The following is an 18573-nucleotide window of genomic DNA, read 5'->3' as shown; positions in this document are numbered from 1 at the left end:
TATATATATAGGAACTTTGGAATAACATTATTGCATATTGGTAGAAAATCTGAAACTGCTGACAGCTTAAAGGATTCTAAAGAAACTTACTGTCTTCTTGGTTCTGGTTTTTATTCCCGTTGAGGAGCTGCGATAAGCAGAAGATTTATCTCGACTCTGGCAATCCCTTTCATCTAGTCCTTGAAGAGCTTTGTCATTCAGGGTTTGGCTCAGTGTGGGCTTTGAAACACCATCCCACTGCAACAACATCACAACAACAACAATTGAGACTGGATCTGTATCTGTGTGGTTGAAGAGACAAGGACAGGAAAGACTCAACGGTGGCCAGGGAAAAAAAAAAAACAACGGGCTGAGGTCAGCGGCTGGAGAAGTGAAGTCTCCACTCTCAATTCAGCTTGACAGATGAGCACAAAGAAGCCTGTATCCGTGGATGTTCCTTTGAGAGGACAGAGATTGTGACCTTGTCAAATATCTCAGTAAAGATGTCTCGTCTTGGCCAATTGCCTGTCGTTAGTTAAGGCAAGTAATAGTGAATGCCTGGGATGGTTATGCAGATGCCTAGGAGGCATGTAAGCCTCTCGGAACCATTCTTAATAGACCAAATCATACAAGCTCTCTTCCACTACAACAGCTCCTCTGTGCTGTACATGCATATGGAGCTCAAAAGGCCACTTTTGTTCATGAGTGCTAACTGTGGTGGGATATTTCATGAAACACGCCACTATAAGAAAGATTCTTTTTGGGAACAGAGTGGCATGGCCCTGGTTGCAACATCGAAAACACAATAGCTGTCTGTTCCTGCTGCACTCCTCTGACTGAAGGCTCTAATATGTGGACTGCATCATAAAACAGACTAAGAGGCACAGACATTTTAAGATGGCCTGACAAATGGAATTTGGTTACAGAATGCATCATTATATCTCAAAAATTACATAACATAGAAAAGTCAAAATGCTTTAATTCATCATACAATATTAAACTAATGCTTACATCCATATGCCCTTTTTAAAAAAAATGAACATACAGTAATGAGCAACACTATCAGAAAACAAACCAGCACAAAAAATGTTGAACACCTGCTGCTCATACAGCTGAATAATCCCTCTAGATGTTTTCTCTCCAAAGAGCAAACTAAATTGATTTAAGGACGTTTAAAAGGCATGACTAAGTATGCAGCATAGGCTTCACAGGAATGTGTACACCATCAACCGTGACAATGCAGACACCATAAAGCATTGAAAGTGGAAAAGCTGCGGTCCAAATGCTGATTTAACCCATTCAGATCTGAAACGGACCCTGAAAGTGGACACAAGTGCTACCAACATTGTTCATTAGATCTAAATGAGTTGAAACTCACTACACAGAATACTAAAATATGTCAAATATGTACATGAAATATAGGATTAAATAATGTGATTTCACACATTGCATCAGGTTATGTGAGCAAATTCTTACCAGCTCCTTGTGGGGGGTGCACGGTGTGTCTGACGGTGATGAGTTTGCACTCAGAGCTTCCTCTATGTCCTGATTAAGCTGGTCCAGTTTCTTCATTAGTTGGCTCATTGACTCTGACCAGGGAGATTTGACCTGTGGAGACTCCTGTGTTGTAATGAGAAAATAAAATCAGATAAGACAGGACAAGTTTCTGCTGCCAGTTCAAGACTTCACTGTTAGATAATAAACCATATTTCTTTAAATACAGTTGTCTCTCGATACTTCGCGGTTCAACTTTCGCAGACTCACTCTTTCACAAGTTTTCAATGTAAGATTGTACACGACACATAATTGTCAACTTTAATATTACTCACATGATTGGGGCGGTACGGGATAGAAAGTTAACGGGAGTGGGAACCAACCAATAGGACAAAAAAACAAAACAAAGACAAAAAAAATACTTTGGACAGGTGCCACCATTTTGTAGTTTTCTTTCGGTAAGCCTACTCTGTAACGCAAGTCAAAAGAACTGCAAGGCCCAGAAGCCAACAGTGCTTCCGGCCGCTGCTTTCTGCTGAAATTCATGGAACACCAATGGGGGGGAAGCAAACACTAGTGGAGAAATCGATGTAGTAAAAAGTAGTTTTGCAACGCAAAGTCAGAAGTAACGATGTATCTATGAAGCTCACAGAACTGGCAGGAAATTCGCAAATAATCCTGACGCTGAACTCATCTTTCAAGTTGTAGTAGTATCTTCATGGTGAGTACCCATGTAAAATGTTGCAGTACGGTACAGTACATATACATATGTTGTTAAAATTATGTAGGTTTAAGAGTTTAGAACATTGTTAAGAACATGCAAGTGTGGGAAGGATTTATAAAGACAAAATATATATAAATACTAAATTAAAGATAACACCCCTACTTCGTGGATTTTCACCTATCGCGGGGGTATCTGGAACGCAACCCTTGTGATAAGTGAGGGACTACTTTATTGTATAAATTCCACTTGCTCCAAACAGTTTGAAATGAAAGTATATTTAAAAAAAGAAACATTTTTGAAGACTTTATTTAATATTTTAATATCCCTGTACTATTCCTATACAGGAACTGATAAATTAGCACTTTGCATCTTGTCTTAATTATGAGGAATTACCAGACCAGACACGAGGCACCACTCAGTCTGCTGACCACCCAGGATCAGCTGACAACACAGAGCACAAGGTGAAAGTGCCTCTTCCCAGTCAATCCATAGGAATGATCTAAATCGGACCAATCTCTTTGCTGACCTGTGAGGTCTAAAGGATCATCCTGTGTCACCCAAAGGAAAAAATAAAGCCTCCCTGCTTTGCTATATTGGTATTTTCAGCACGATGCTGACCAGGGAATGTAAAATATTTGACACTGAATCAGTAAACTTAGAGAGCTCAATCCTCTGTCGGTCTTACAAATAAAAATAACTTTTATTGTCCTCTGTAAAGAGAAGGACAAATTAAGCCGTTTAAGACATGAGACGAGAGTAATGGAGATGAATCCTTTGTGAATGTTTATAAACTAAAAACATGGTGAAACTACACCGAGAGCATGTGTGAATATTTTAATGCTTCAAAGCAAGAGCAAGAAGGGGAAACACAAAAATGATGCAAGATGTTTGCTGGGGAAAACAAGCTCAACATTCCACACCAAATGACTGAAAACATATAAGAGGAACTTGAAGTTCTCGTGAGCCAGACTGCTAATTAACCCCTTGTGTGCGACAAACAACAATCCAAGAAACAGATGACCCATTCTGGCTCACGCACAAGCCAAATCTGGAACACACTCGTACTGTCTCTTTTCAGCAACATCCCCTCAAGGTGTTGTTTGGGAATGTGGACACTTCTACTTAGAATGAGACAAATTCCAGAGAGGACTTGACGCTCAAGTGAGACGCTTCCCTTAATTCATCTCTGTGCTTTTCTCCTCAATCTGGCCCTGGTTGTTGTGCCTAAACCAAACACCATGGGAACTGAGCTGGTATGAGTCATCCCTTGAGATAAATTAATTGATGTTATCTTCTGGAGACAGCAAAAAAAAAGTGAGCCGACTATAACTTTATCAGCACAAATTGGCTACATTGTGAATCCCAACATAGCAGCTTTGACATGGAAATGAGGAGTTAAGAGCGTGAGCTCTGGGCTCGATGCCTGGTCTTTGCCACCCACAGAGAGAGTGCCAGAGATCACCATGGAGGTATCCAAATGTAGCAGCCAGTCATGCGAAAGGGCAAGGGCTACCTGGCTACTTGGAGGAATAAATTACATTCGTAGCATCCTGAGATGCAATGCACCATGTGAACATAGAGAAGAGGGCTTAAAAACACGTGCTTATAGATATTTTTAGTCATATGCGAGCTCAATTAAAACTGGAGACAGGAGAAGACAGATTGAAAACTTTATGCAGATGGTGCCCTCATATGGTTACTGTTGACAACTGCAGCTACATCCCATTCCAATAAAGAAATTGTACTCCCATGTTCAAACTAAATAAAAAGATAAACCTTAATGTTTCTGTATTTAAATCTAAACTCAAACTTTAGCTGAGGAAATCTGAAATCAGAAGTTCTCTTTATTAGTTAAACAATTTTTTATTAAGTATAGTCAACACTGTTTTGAGTTTTGTCTATAAAAAGGACAATGTGGATCTGTTCTGTGTTGGGAGCTGTGGTAACTTGTCGGTCAGTGTCACAGTTTTGTAATTTTGAGGCACTGCAGGTTCAAGCACAGGCTGCATCAGGAATTGTGTCATAAAGTTGCCAAATCCTTTGTGAAAAGTTCACTTGCTGTGGCGACCCCTGAAGAAAGGAGCAGCTGAAATAAAAGCAACATTTTGCTGTTATAAATTGTTGAAATGGTCTCGGGAAAGATTTTATCTCCACAGAAGAAACAATAGAAATCTAACTTTTGTTCCACTGTACTTTGCATAATGTGAAGCACACCTCTGACTTTACCAAACAACATGGTTTGTGGTGTGACAGCATGAGAAACATGCACTCCTTTCATAAACACCCTCCCTGGATTCCCAGCATTTTTCAACTCTTCTTCAAAACAACCCATTCGAAGCAGAGTGCCATTCAGCATGTAAAGCCAGGATTACCTCAACATCCTACCACCAGACAAATAAGTAAATATCCACCATTGCATTAACCTTGGGTGTTACGAAAAGCACAGCAGGTATGTGTGGCGAAGCATGTTCCCTCCAGCAGTAGCAGAGCCTTTATATAATAGATTACAGCACGTTTAAGAATGTTGATGCAAGCTTTTAAAATGGCCAATAAAAAGCAGGGAGAAGAGGTTTCAGTCAGGGTAGAGGTTGTGTGAAACGAACATCAGAACAGATCTTGCAGAAAAGGGAGGACAACAGGGAGAAGGTTCAGTAATGGAAGGTAAAGATCAGCACTAATGTGGTTTTCTGGGCCCTGTCAAAACACAACCAAGGGAGTACAACTAGAGCAAACAGCTGTTTGAATTTCTCCTGAATCTGCATTTCACTCGATCAAATTTGAAATAGTCGGTATACTTTAATATATATATATATATATATATATATATATTAATATATATATATATATATATATATATATATATATATATATATATATATCATCTCAGTGTACTAAACTAAACATAACAATATGCTAAACATCAGCATACCTCCTTGCTGCTTGTTTCTGCCTCTGCCTCATAACCCGAGCTGCTTAAAGTGCGATCAACTTCTTGTGCACCCACACAATAGATCCTCCTCTGTTTGTTCATGTCTGTGCTTTTTCGACTGGGGCTTATGAAAAAATCTTCACTGTACGGCAGCTCTACGAACACATCGTCATCGTCGTCTTCTTTCTCCCCATCCTGGGACGATTCTCCGTCATCAGAACTTTCGTAGCTAAAAACATGGCTGCTGGCGCTGGAGGAGCAGGTGTTCTCTGAGAAGGTAATGGTGCTCTGTTTTTGCCTCACGACATGATCCAGATCTCCCTGAACAAATTCAGCAGGGACCACAGGGGCAGAATTGGAGTCTAGACTGAATATGGGTCCATTTGAAACAGGTTCCAACTTCTTGAAATCTTTTTTTGTACATTCAGAGTTACAGTTTAGAGTAAGGGCAGGTGGCTTCTGAGCAGTCTGGTTTGTCTGGATGTCTGCTGCAAAAGCAGGAGGTGGACATCTAGAACAAGACTTTTTAATGGAAGCAGTGGATACAGACACATTGTCTACAAGCTGAGTTGAGCTAAGAGCTTTGTCTCCAAGGGCTCCTTTAGATTCTCGAAAGAACACAGTCACCATAGGTTCCACACTGTCACAAATACAACCCTTGTTAAGGTTTGGTAAATCCTCATCTGGTTTTACCATCAAGCTTTGGTCTTCAGTAATAGGACTGTCCTCTCTGTGATCAGGTGAGCCATTAGCTGAAGTAGCAGCACTTTCTACTGACGACTCTTGAGTTGAAAAAGCCATATTGTGTAAAGTTTTCCAGGGTGGACATTCCTCCACACTCACCACTTGTGGAGCTTCCATTGGCATTTTATTCTATAGCTTCTCATAATGCAAAACATAAATCTTCAGGTTGGTACTTATGCTTGATATGCAAGACAGGCATCTTTTGTTCCAAATTATAGTCGACAAACTAGAAGATCTGAAATGAACAAAAACAGAAGATTGTTATTTGATAATTTCCACAATCCACAGAACAGATTCACCAAAATGTTACATAATTCTTGGAACTTTTCTGCAGATCTTTCCCCTTTGTGATCATCAAACCCACAGCATGTACGATACAAATGGACTGATTACATGCCGTGAAGTCATGAACATGGAATTAAACTCAACATCAGGCTCAGGCTGAACTCTTCAAGTCTGGATTCGTTTCACACACGAGCAGTGACTTCACCGCACAGAAGAGCCTGATTGTTGTTCCACATTTGGTGATTTACAACACTTTATAGCAAAAGATTATTCTGATCGGTAGTGGTTAACATCCCTCACCCCTTCATTACGCCATTCTTCAAAACTCACCTTGGACGTTAGTGATCAACCCAAAGCACACATGGAAAATCAAACAACTGCGTTATCGCGACTGTACCGAGGCTTATCATCTTATTCAACCACATAGGGGGTTTTTTTCAGCAAACATATTTTAGATAAGAGTGCAACTGAAACTAAAACTCTCCAGAATAAACATGACTTGGAGACCTGCTGTCTCCAATCAGCATGTTCTAACCCTCATGTTCTAACAGAAAAACACAAGATTGTACTGTCTGACAGAAAGACATAGATATGTCCTATGATATAGTGAAAGTACTAGATAACAGAGAGTTAATTGTGTATTTTTGCACACATGGGTCTCTAAAGTTTTTGTGAGTAAGCTGAAGTTGGCAGGGACTTCACTCTGGCCTTGAGATACTTGACTTGACGGACAAATACTAATACAAATATTAAAATAATTGACTTTAGAGCATAGACCAAATAGCATAAATTATCAATGAATGTGTATTCTCTAGATTTACAGTCTGTACACGTGTTGGAAGATTCTATAAAAAGGTAAACTGCTGCTGCCTGGCATCTTCAGTAAAGTGTGCCTCTTCATGGTGATTTTGAAGTGTACAGGCGATTAGAGCTCCTCATTCAAAAAAAAAAAAAGTATGCAAAGAGGGTCTCATTATTCTCAGATGAATGCAGGGCTGATTTAAATGAAAAGAAGAAGTCGCAGAGTGAAAATTAACCGGGTGTGTTGGCTGCCGAGGCAAGACCACAACTTATTCATGAGGGGGTTTTTTTTAAGCATCTACTCCACTTTTCCACAGAAAGGTCCTGAACATGTCTCCTCATGTAGAAACAACATATAGAGTATAATACTCAAACTCAGCTAGGTGTGATTAGCAAAGAGTGACTTCACAAGTTTCATTGGATTCTTCACTGACAGAGACAATGAAGTCAGTCTGAAGAATCTCCCTGGGTCACCAAGAGACAAAAGTCAGTCCCAAAAATTTAAAAAGAAGACTTACCTGATGAGTGAAAAATGTGCGTGTTGCCCAAACAGTGTCACTGTGAACATGGCAAAAGAGTAGCAGCAGGGCAGAGTCTTGTAAGAGAGAGATGTGGAACTCACCGCCCTTAGAAACTGCACTATACGTCTATTTGGACACATTTGCCATCACCCCCACCTCTTCATGCATTTCCTTGATAGTTGTAAGGCTGATCAGCTTGGAGGGACTACACCATTCAGAATATGTGTAAGAGCAGGGAGAATGTGTACTTGTTGAGCGATGGAAAGGGGAGGAGAAAGGGGCGGGCGAGGGGAGTGCAGAGCAGCAGTGGTTGGCACTGTAAGAAGAACAAGGTGAAATGAATCTTTGGGCCTAATGAACAGACTGAGTGGAAGGACTGTGAGGGAGCAGGGTCAACCACAGTTGTGACCCACTGTTCAAAACTACTTCAGAACACAGGGTTGAGGAATGCTTTGAATAAGAGGAAAGATGCAAAGTGATTTAATGAAGCACAATATTTTATCTCTGCAAAAGATTTAGTGCTGGAAATGAAACGAGCTGAGCGTTTCATTGTTTTATTTTTAGCTCAGCTAGGTTACGTTCAGTGAGAATCAGGGGCTCATGAACAAGGATCTATCCTCAGGAAGTGAAAGGTCATTTTTAGGGCAATTTTATTTACATGGCACATTTTAAAATGACCGCAGTATAGCTAAGCACTTCACAATTAAGTCAGACAATAAGATAATAAAACGTAATGTAAAATCAAACAAATGGTACAATTTTTTTTCCCAAAAACTATAAAATGCAATTAAAAAACACATACAAACTAATTTAAATCTTGTGGTCTAAAACGGGTGTCCAGTCCTTGTCCTCGAAGGCCACTATCCTGCATGTTTTTGATGTTTCTCTGCTGCTCCAGCACAACAATATTTAAATCAATGGGTGATTAAAAAGCTTCTGTAGAATATGAAGACATAATTCAACCATTGAATCAGGTGTGTTAGAGCAGGAAAACAAGTGAAACCTGCAGGACAGTGGTCCTCGAGTATCAGAATAGGACAACTCTGGTCTATCATCCAGATAAAAAGAAGAATCACTCAACATGTACTGGTATGTTTATAGACTAGACACTTGTTTATGTTGCCTTTCGAATAAATGTGAATTTAGATTGTCCTTATTCTTTATGAGTCTTGTTCACAAACAATGGTTTGATGGAGCAAGCCTCACCTGAAGTAATGTAGGCATTAGTCTAGTCTGTCATGGCGAAGAAGGATTTGAGTCGAAAGGCAAAGCTCTGGTTTAGTCACGTTTCAACCATCACCTATGGTCATGAATTATGACAGGAAGAACGAGATTCTAGATACAAGTAGCAGAAATGGGATTCTTTCGTAGGGTGGCCGGGCTCAACCTTACAGATAAGGTGAGGAGCTTTATCATGGAGGGGAGCTCGGTATAGAAATAAAAGCACCTCCATATCAAAAGGAATCAGTAAAGGTGGATCAGGCATCTAATTAGGATGCCTCCTCCAGGGTGCTTACGCTTTTTAAATGAGTCTTATTCTTCAGGTTTCAGGATTTTTAGACATAAGCACTTTAGTAAATGAAAATCTGAAGGGTTTATTTTTGGGGTACTAGCTGTAGAATTTAGAATAAAAATACTGGCAACTGATACTATGCAGCTAAAATTAAGATATAATACAGAGTTAAAACAGATAAATATTAAAAAAAAAAAAAAAATCAATACAGAATACCCCATTAAGAAAACAGCTTTCACACAATAAATGTTTGGTTCAATGAGTGCATGTAACATGCCATTCTTTCATTATGTTGTCTGTTTTTGTGCAAAGTGAATGTCATTTTAATGTTCTTGTTGGTGTAGAAGTAATTTATATTTTCAAATATGTTCATCCATCCATCCATCCATCCATTATCTTTACCCGTTTGTTCCATTTTGGGTCACGGGGGTCGCTGGTGCCCATGTCCAGCAATCACTGTGCGAGGGGCGGGGTACACCCTGGATGGGTCGCAAGTCCATCACAGGGCCACATAGAGACAAACAACCATTCACTCTCTCACTCACACCTAGGGACAATTTAGAGTTACCAATCAGCCTAACATGCATGTTTTTGGTCTGTGGGAGGAAACCGGAGTACCCGGAGAAAACCCACGCATGCACAGAGAGAACATGCAAACTCCACCCAGAAAGGCCCCTGGACCGGGGTTTGAACCAGGGACCTGCTCGCTGAGAGGCAGCAGCTCTACCAGTTGTGCCACCGTGCTGCCTAAATATGTTGTCTTTAGAAAAAAAAAAGTGCAATATACAGTTTGTCTCCATTGGACAAATGCTGATCAGGATGGTTATAAAATATTGTTTTAAACAAAGTTTGCAGTGGAAAAAAAAACAACAAAAAAAAAAACCACCAATGGAAATCTCCCCCCCCACCAAAAAAAAAATACCAGTGAGAACAAGTGTAACAGATAAAGGTCTGTGGAGGTGGAGAGTCCAAGGCCAGAGGGAGTAAAAACAGTTCATCTCAGTCACAGCTGGACGTTCTCACAGGATAACCCAGAAAATACAGCATGAAAAACTCTTATGCTGCTTTAAAGGGTGGGAGTTAAAATGAAGAGCAGCAGGAAGGGAAGGATAACACAAACTAAAGGAGAACACTGAACATTTAAAAAAGTTGTTTTACACTAACTGACCAGCCGTTGCTGCTTGGTACTGAAGCTGGAGGTAAATTGTATTGTTTGCCAGAGCTCATTATTTAATTTAAATCAAAATCTAAATGTTACTGTGACCATTAAGAATATGTTTAGGGTCATTCTGGTGCTTGTAGGTTTTCACTAGTTGGGACTATGCTTAAAGCAGAAGGTGCTCTAATTTACACACCTCAGTCTATAACATGTGCCATCCATAACCACGGCACCATAGGTGGTGTGAGAACATGGAAAGTGAAACAAAATGTACCCAAACAGGGATGACACCACACTGGAATTTAATGTCCCCCATTATGTCATGATTATAAGAATATCATAGGATTAAACACTTATATGACAAGTGGATATGAATTTGTGTTTTGTTTGTTTACTCGCTCATTCATTCCTTTTTTTAATGTTATATCTTTTCATCAGTGAGAGGATGCTGTAGCACCCTCAGCACCCCCAGTTCCCATAGCCCTAGTGTCATGTCTATGTTAACAAGGATTGCAGATTTTTTTTAAAGCATGTATCTTTACTACCCACAACAAAACTGTAGCAGGGAGACAAATACAAGCTACAATCCAACTCCCAGAGATGGATAACCAAGACCCAGAAGCAGCAGGCGGGGCTTCCTCTTCACAAACGGGCTCATGTGTGAGGACGAGGATATTACAGCCAGTTTTTGGCTGATTTACAGAATGATAAAAATGATGATTTCTAAGTCTGCCCACACTTCACTTGAGCTGGAAGTGCATTAGACTGACAGGTGTTCACAGCTAAAGGAGTGCAACAGTGAAGGTTACACAATAATTCTGAGAGTTAACTATTAATCTCCAGCCAAGCTCGATAAATACACACTTATTACAACATTTTATCCATTTAAAACACTATCTGGTTTTCTTCTGGTCTGTGTTTCACGAAGGTGACACTGGTAACTTTAATTAACGAACTAGACACACCTCAATGTAGAAAATGAATCACCTTAACTCATATTTATCTAACATGACCATGTAATAAATATACCGTATGTTACTCTTTAACCATAAGGAAGGTTTACTTTTATTTTTAGACTGAACTGTGCTAGAATCAGAGCAGATATACTAGGAAAATTAAATATTTTTATTTTATCCTTGGGAAGCTATATGAATTCACATTCTTTTAAAACCACAATGTTAAAATGTGCAGTTAAACATTCTAAAATCGAAATTATTACTTATATCGATTTTAACATTAAAATGTAAATCAAGGTTCTTTATTGTCATTCGCATCACATGTAGTACATGAGGTGGAACAAAAATGTGTACTCAAGGTCCCTGTTACACCCAAAAATAGCAACAAAAAAATATATAAAGTATAAAAAGAAACAGTATACAAAGAGCTAAGAGATACACTAGAATAATAATGTAATATAATATGGTGTATTAAACAGCAGCTTGAACACGAGTCTGTTGTGAGCAGGTGGGTATGAATACAGCAGCTTAAAGGCAATAAATCAGCAGCATGGATAATCAGCAGCACATATAAAGTCACATATCCCCAATTAAAGTGGCATTACAGTGGTTATTCTGGTTAGGGTGGGTATTCTGTCTGCTTATTCTATCAAACTACATGTTCAATAAATAATAAATACAGTATGTTTGCAATATGTTACAATTAAATTATTTTACAACTATTGTGTTAAAATTTGGAATGGTTATAGCTATAAGTCATTTACAACATATGTAAACCAGCATACATCTTTTTGGCAGCAGCTCTATTTGTCTGTTAGCAACATCTCTGATGACCCATTGGACAAGTTATAATGACAATTTCAGAAATTACCCTTTGCATGTATGTCTTCAACTGATAAACTGTGGAGTGAATTCAATTAAAGAAGGCCATCGCAGCTAATCAGCCTTTTTCAACACATGAAATGGCTATAACTCGGTCAGTTTTACAGATAATGAGCTAAAATTTGACGTGGAAATAGCTGAGTCATAAGCAGCACATAACACGAGTGTGACATCTCATGACTTTGCATTAGATTGTGCATAAAGTTGCAACTAAAACAGTGGCGTGAAAAGCAGCGCGACATGCATTCCTTCAAGCAATGTAAAGTCTTTGGTTTTACTCAAGTCACTGGTGTCCAAAGTGCGGCTCGAGGGCTATTTGCGGCCCTTGGAGTGGTTTTGTGTGGCCCACAACTGCAGTTTAAAAATGGTAAATCCTGCAACTTACAGGTTTTCACCGAAGTTTTGACCATTAAATAAACGCATAATAAATGCGATGGGTCAGCAGTGACACATAATAAATGTGGCTTATATACCAAAGTGACATATATGTTTTTTTTCTCTTTGTGATGCTTTTTTTGACTGATGCTACTTACACTCCGAAGCAACTAATACACTGGAACATATGGTACTCATATTACGCTTTTGTTGCTGAGAACAGACTAAAATTAACTTTCCAAACACAAGCAAACAAATCAAATCCTTTTAAATAGAATAATATAAACTTAGTGTTTATGAGGCTTTAATGTTTTGGATTTACAACAATTTAAAACTCTTTCCCCACAAAAATTAGTAAACGTTTATACTTTCCCCAAAATATTGTTCACGTTGAGAGTCAAATTCACATTTTTGTGGCCCACGAATCCTTTAGTCTTGATAGTTTTTGTCCCACAAATGAAAACATTTGGACACCCCTGACTTAAGCAGTTATTACACACACTTTTATTGAACAGTGGTGGATGTTTTACAGTGCACAGACAAAAATACGCCGAGTTGTCATCTCACTAGTTTCTCCCCCTTTTGGCCTTATCAAGGGTTTGAACACTGCTGTCAAGATGAAAGACATTTTGAAGTACCTGTGTTCCTCCTGTGGCATCTTGAGATTAAAGTGGGGGGAAGAGAATAGAGCCAGCTGTGTTGCTGAAACATGTGGCAGGTTTGCCTGCCAGCAACACAGCGTGTTATTTTTACACAGAACAAGAGCGAGTTTGTTAAGAGAGCGAAGTGATTTAGTTGCACCTTCTAGAGTGAAAATATTACCATCACGCTGCATTCATGGTGTTCGTTTGTGCTTTTTGATGCAGCCCTCTTATGCAACACGAACTGTACCGAGCTGTGGCAACAGACAAATTCAATGCACAACTCCATCTAAAAACATTCCAGCAATACCACAGTCTGTCTCAATATCTGCGCTGCTTTGTGAATTCAATCTTAGATTCTCGTCATACCAGAGATCACGGGCAGATGTTCGAAATTATCACTTCTTTCCGGAGCTTCGCTTTGCCGTTATCTGAAGAGCGGCTCATGTTATCTCACAGCTGTTTTTTTGTGTGTCAAAATAATACACGTGAATGTAAATACCTGCTCATCTTTGTGTTTGACATTGTTTTTTTTTTTGTTGTTTTTTTGTGACTAGATCATAAATGTGGACCCATAATGAACTGATATCATTTCACACGTTAGTTATTTCAATACAGCATTAAATATTTTCTCCCTAACTGCAATTAAACACAAAGAGAGAATTTTGCAACAAAAATGGGTTAAAATGTTTTTTGTTAAAAAAAAAGAAGCTGTGCATAAACTAGAAATAATAGCTCTTCAATAAACAATATGCTATGCAAGAGGCATAAATAACAAGCTTCAAATAATTTTTTTATCTATATTAGTATGGATTTCCACAAATATATACATTAATATGACCCAAACATGCCATAATTCATATTGAGTTGTTGTAACTATCACATTGTAATGTAAACATTGTTTTTAGAACGTTATCATTTTTACGCATGCATACATTTTTTAATAATAAAGCAAAGAGGGGAAATATGGAACTTTTTGGATAAAACACACAAAAAAACTTTTTTTTCCAGAGATCTTACCTTGTTCATTTTATGCACTACAGGGATTTTACAGTACCTTCCTGAAGCCAATGTGTGGTTTATTAACAACCTTTTATCGTAATTTTATCTTTTAAAATTATAAACTTTTCCTCCAGGCAGAGCATTCAAAACATTAATGGGAAAAAAAAAATCCTATCAAGATTAGGCTACTCCATATTTTATGCTTTTATTGTCTTTAGTTGGCCGTTATTCTCTCAGATTGTGACTAAATGAGTATTAATAAGTAAGGATACTTGAGAATTGATCATGATTAATAATGTTTTCTGTTTTCCTTAACATATAGACAAATATTTTCAATCTTTGCTTCATCAGGTCAGAAATTTTGAAAATGGATTAGTCGCCTTTTGGCCAAAACCTCTTGATCTGCCGGCTCCTTAAAGGTTTAATTTGTAAGGTGCTTCTCTAATTCTCCCATTTCCAAAAAGTAATTCCAGGTCAGGGACTGTTGCCCTAATTACATGTTTGATGAATGCATTGGGTGACACGTAACATGATTAGGATCCAGTAAGTCTGTAGTTTGCTCCAAACCTTTTCTGTTTTACAATAATTTAGTCTTCAGTCCTCTTGTACTCTATAAATGTTTTAAAGATGCACAAGTTTATTTGCATCAGTCCTCAGATCTCTGCATGCACAGAATATTTTCTTGTATGCTGACAATTCTCCGAACTTCTGCAACAATTTTACTCAGACAAAACCAACTGTTAGACCTTACAGGTCCTGAAACCCCAGGAAGACATCTGTAAAGATACTGGAGTTAACAATGGGCGCCAGTGGAAAGGGTTTGAATACTTTTCTTTAAAGGATAGTTTCCATTTTATTTTAATATATTAAAAAAAAAAGACACCTGAAGAACATGAGTGGCACAGCAGTGGTTAGTGCTGTCACCACGTAGCAAGAAGGTCGCAGATTCGCCTCAGCTGGAGCCTTGAATGGAAAATCTGTCTACATATTAAAAAAAAGATTTCTGTTGAATAATTTACAACAAATGTTCCTTGAAAGCCCTTGAGAACAATCACTCTTGGCAGGAAGCAGATGTTCATCTGGTTTAATAAATGCCTGGAAATACTACATTAAGTTTGCTGATTAAACAGCTCCACATGCTACTAAAAATGTCTTGTAATAAATATTAGTGCAAATAGTTTTTGCCCAAATATGATTATTTGATTAAAAACAGCAGATTGAGAAGAAACTCTAAAGTTGTAATGAATTCCTTGATCTCAATCTCATATAATAGTGTAAGATGCAATGCTCACAGTATGTGTTGTGAATGATTCTCAGCTACTACCACATCAGCTTTTAGCTCAATATTTGCAAAAATGGACTGAGTTATAGTTGTTTTTGGAGGACATCTAATCACAGAAAAAAAAAACTAAGCAAATAGGTATGAGCCTCCTATTGGATAATTACTGCATGGGCAATTTTCTTTCAGCTGGCAACAAGTTATTTAACTCCAACTGGTGCAATGAGTTGCTTCTCATTTCTTAAACAACCATGTTGAAAGACACATCGCGTGGTCGTGGAAAAGATGTCAGTCTGTTTGAGAAGAGTCGATCGCAGAAACTACTACAACTGGGTTAAGAACTGTCCAACGCATCATTAAAAACTGGAAGGATAGTGGGGACCCATCGTCTTTGAGGATGAAATGTGGCCGGAAAAAAATTCTGAATGATCGTGATCGGCGATCACTTAAACGTTTGGTGAAATCAAATCGAAGAAAAACAACAGTAGCACTCAGGGCTGTGTTTAATAGTGAAAGTAAGAACATTTCCACACACACACAATGTGACGGGAACTTAAGGGACTGGGACTGAGCAGCTGTGTAGCCTTAAGAAAATCACTAATAGTGAGGGTAACCAGAAAAAAAAGGCTTCAATTTGCTAGGGAGCATAAAGATTGGACTCTGGAGCAATGGAAGAAGGTCATGTGATCTGATGAGTCCAGATTTACCCTGTTCCAGAGTGATGGGCGCATCAGGGTAAGAAGAGAGGCAGGTGAAGTGATGCACCCATCATGCCTTGTTCCTAGTCATCAATGCAAGATCTTGGTGAAAAATTAATGCAACACTGGATGGAAATAGATCATGTGATATTGCAAAAGCTTATCAAAACAATGCCACAGCGAATGCATGATGTAATCAAAGCTAAAGGCGGTCCAACAAAATATTAGTGTGTGACCACTTTTTGTTTTGGCCTTAGGGGTGGGTCCCGGTTTCCTTAATTTTGGGAAATCGGAAATTGGCCGACACTTGCATGAGAAACTGATTTAACCGATTTTTTTGTTTGTTTGTTTGTTTTAACAACAATTGTCTGAACTTCATTTATATTTCAGAGCACTACATCATGGCCAATTAAAACAAGTTTGTATTGTTTCTAGGATATTGTTCAAGGGTCTGGTTTTCAACAAAATAATATTGGAAAATTGAAGGTGCATTGTGACCTTACAACACCTGACATTGACACATATAAAACAAAATCGGTATCGGCCAAAATCGGAATTGGCAGGTCAGACTTTTTAGAAATCGTGATCGGCCAGAAAACTGCAATCGGTGCACCCATATATATATATATATATATATATACCCTTCCTGCTCTCTTGCAATATTCTAAACAATGTTTCTAAACGCTCTAAAAGAAAAGGCACAGCATGTCATGATTTCAGCTCTCTGCCTCCAGCTGCACTCTGTACTCTCGGCCATGCCCACTTCTATGCTGCAGAACGGAGATCAACAAAGGAGGAAGGAGGAGCTGCAGGAGGAAGTTTCTCCTGCAGTGTGGGCTGCACAAATGTGTAGCAGGTGCTAAATAATTTAAAATAATTAATTTCAAATAAAAATCCCATGCTGATCGTGCGGCTCATCCATCAATCAGCCGTGTGTCATGTCCAATCTTATTTTGAAAAACTGCGATAAAGTGAGTCCATGTAAAACGAACCGCAAAGTAGTGAGGAACTACTGTATTTCAGAGGCCATTTTATGGTAGCCATCTTGAATGGTAACTCCAAAAGTTGATCAATAGTAAATATATATCCAGTGATTACTTTCTGCAAATTTCATTATGATCACCCAGTGGTAAATGAGATCTTTGGTATCAGACTTCAAGAGCAACTGCTTTATTGTCCACCATCGCCGTTTAGCAGTGAGCTGAAGCATTAAAGCCGAAACTTTTCAATCCATCTGTTAGTTCTGACTGTGCTGCCGTTCACAGCTCAACATAAAGCCCTTTAACAAACAACTTACAGCATATCTAATAAATAGGCATCTCACACATCACTGCTTTGACAACACTTGTCAGCCAAACGACAAGAGACACTTATTAGCTGTGAGGACATTCCGGAACAATGAGGGACATCGAAGAACAAAGACAAGATATCATTTCCTGCAATCATGAATGGAGAGACGTGAACACTGAGTGGAATTTAAAGTGTAGCACAAAAGCAGCTCATCACTGCTGCTCGTCTGTGATTATAGAAGGAAAGTATTGGATCCGAGGTGACTCAGAGTGATTGTGGGGTTGCCTGGGAGGAATGAGACAGCAGGCCGACACCGCCGTACGCAAACGACAGCTCCAGATTAATTCTCTCCCAACAACAACCCCTGCCCTCACCTGCTGCAACACGCTCTGCCATCACTCGCAATCAAGCAGCGAATTCCTTCAGCTCGGAGTGGTGAGGCGGAGGGTGAGGACAGAGGGGTTTGTGGGCTTGATGTTGTGATTGTGATGTTGTGTAATTGACAGGTATGTTCACATCCAGTGCCTGATGCAAACATTACACCACCCCAGTGCCTGAGCGCTGTGGGACGACAAACAGCTTCCTGGAGCATGAAAATACATGCCAGGAGGACGGCATTGTTCTGAGGTGACACGGTTATTTGTGTATGTAAACACAAACTGTGTGCAGCAAAAAATAAATCAATAAAATTCATGGACAAATATTTGATCTAAAGAAAGACGTCTCAAAGAAAAAACACAAGTTTGAAAACTACCCAAGAAGCATGCAAGGGTTTCAACACAGTTCTGGTTCCATTTTGGTGACTAACTTAAAATACAGTGCACGGCAGATTGAGAGTTTTAGACTGATTGTTGCTGCAGGGGTCTGCAACCTGTGGCTCTTTCAGGATCTGACTAAAACTAAAACAAAACTGAATTTTATTTGTTGTTATACAAACAAAAAATTAAGCTGGTTTTAGCGATTTTCATTTTTTCCAGCGTTTTGGTCATTTCTTTTGCAAATATGTGAATACTAGAATTAATACAAGGAGTAAAACATACTCACTTTAACTTTTGCTTAAAAAAATAAAAAATGGAAAAATAAATTAAAATTAAAATTAATTTTTTGGAGGGTTCTGGGTTTGGGTTCCATTTATTGCATGTGTGATTCAATGCAATAAAACAAACAAATTTGTAATTCTTGGTTTATTTACATATTGCTGGATATCCAGGCCCTGAGCTGCTGGCTTTCAGAAACTGGGGCTCCCTGAGCAGTTTAGTTGAATAGCCCTGCTATATTTTATTATTTTGTCCACTATATAT

At 38.8% G+C, this 18573-nt stretch overlaps 1 protein-coding gene across 1 annotated transcript in view; it reads right to left on the bottom strand.

Moving 5' to 3' along the window:
- stard13b (StAR-related lipid transfer (START) domain containing 13b) overlaps positions 1-6073 on the bottom strand; it is a 63177-nt gene extending 57104 nt beyond the window's left edge. Inside the window, exons 1-3 of the mRNA XM_037677604.1 lie at positions 5127-6073; positions 1456-1599; positions 91-237 (exon numbers count right to left, since the gene is read on the bottom strand). Of these exons, the coding sequence (XP_037533532.1) occupies positions 91-237; positions 1456-1599; positions 5127-5993 (1158 nt within the window). The 5' untranslated portion in view covers positions 5994-6073. The remainder of the gene's footprint in view (positions 1-90; positions 238-1455; positions 1600-5126) is intronic.
- Between the last annotated feature and the right edge of the window lie 12500 nt (positions 6074-18573).

Source organism: Nematolebias whitei, chromosome 6 (assembly GCF_014905685.2).
Source record: "Nematolebias whitei isolate Nwh7 chromosome 6, NemWhi1, whole genome shotgun sequence".
Classification (NCBI taxonomy): domain Eukaryota; kingdom Metazoa; phylum Chordata; class Actinopteri; order Cyprinodontiformes; family Rivulidae; genus Nematolebias; species Nematolebias whitei.
This window is presented reverse-complemented; position numbering and strand designations above follow the sequence as displayed.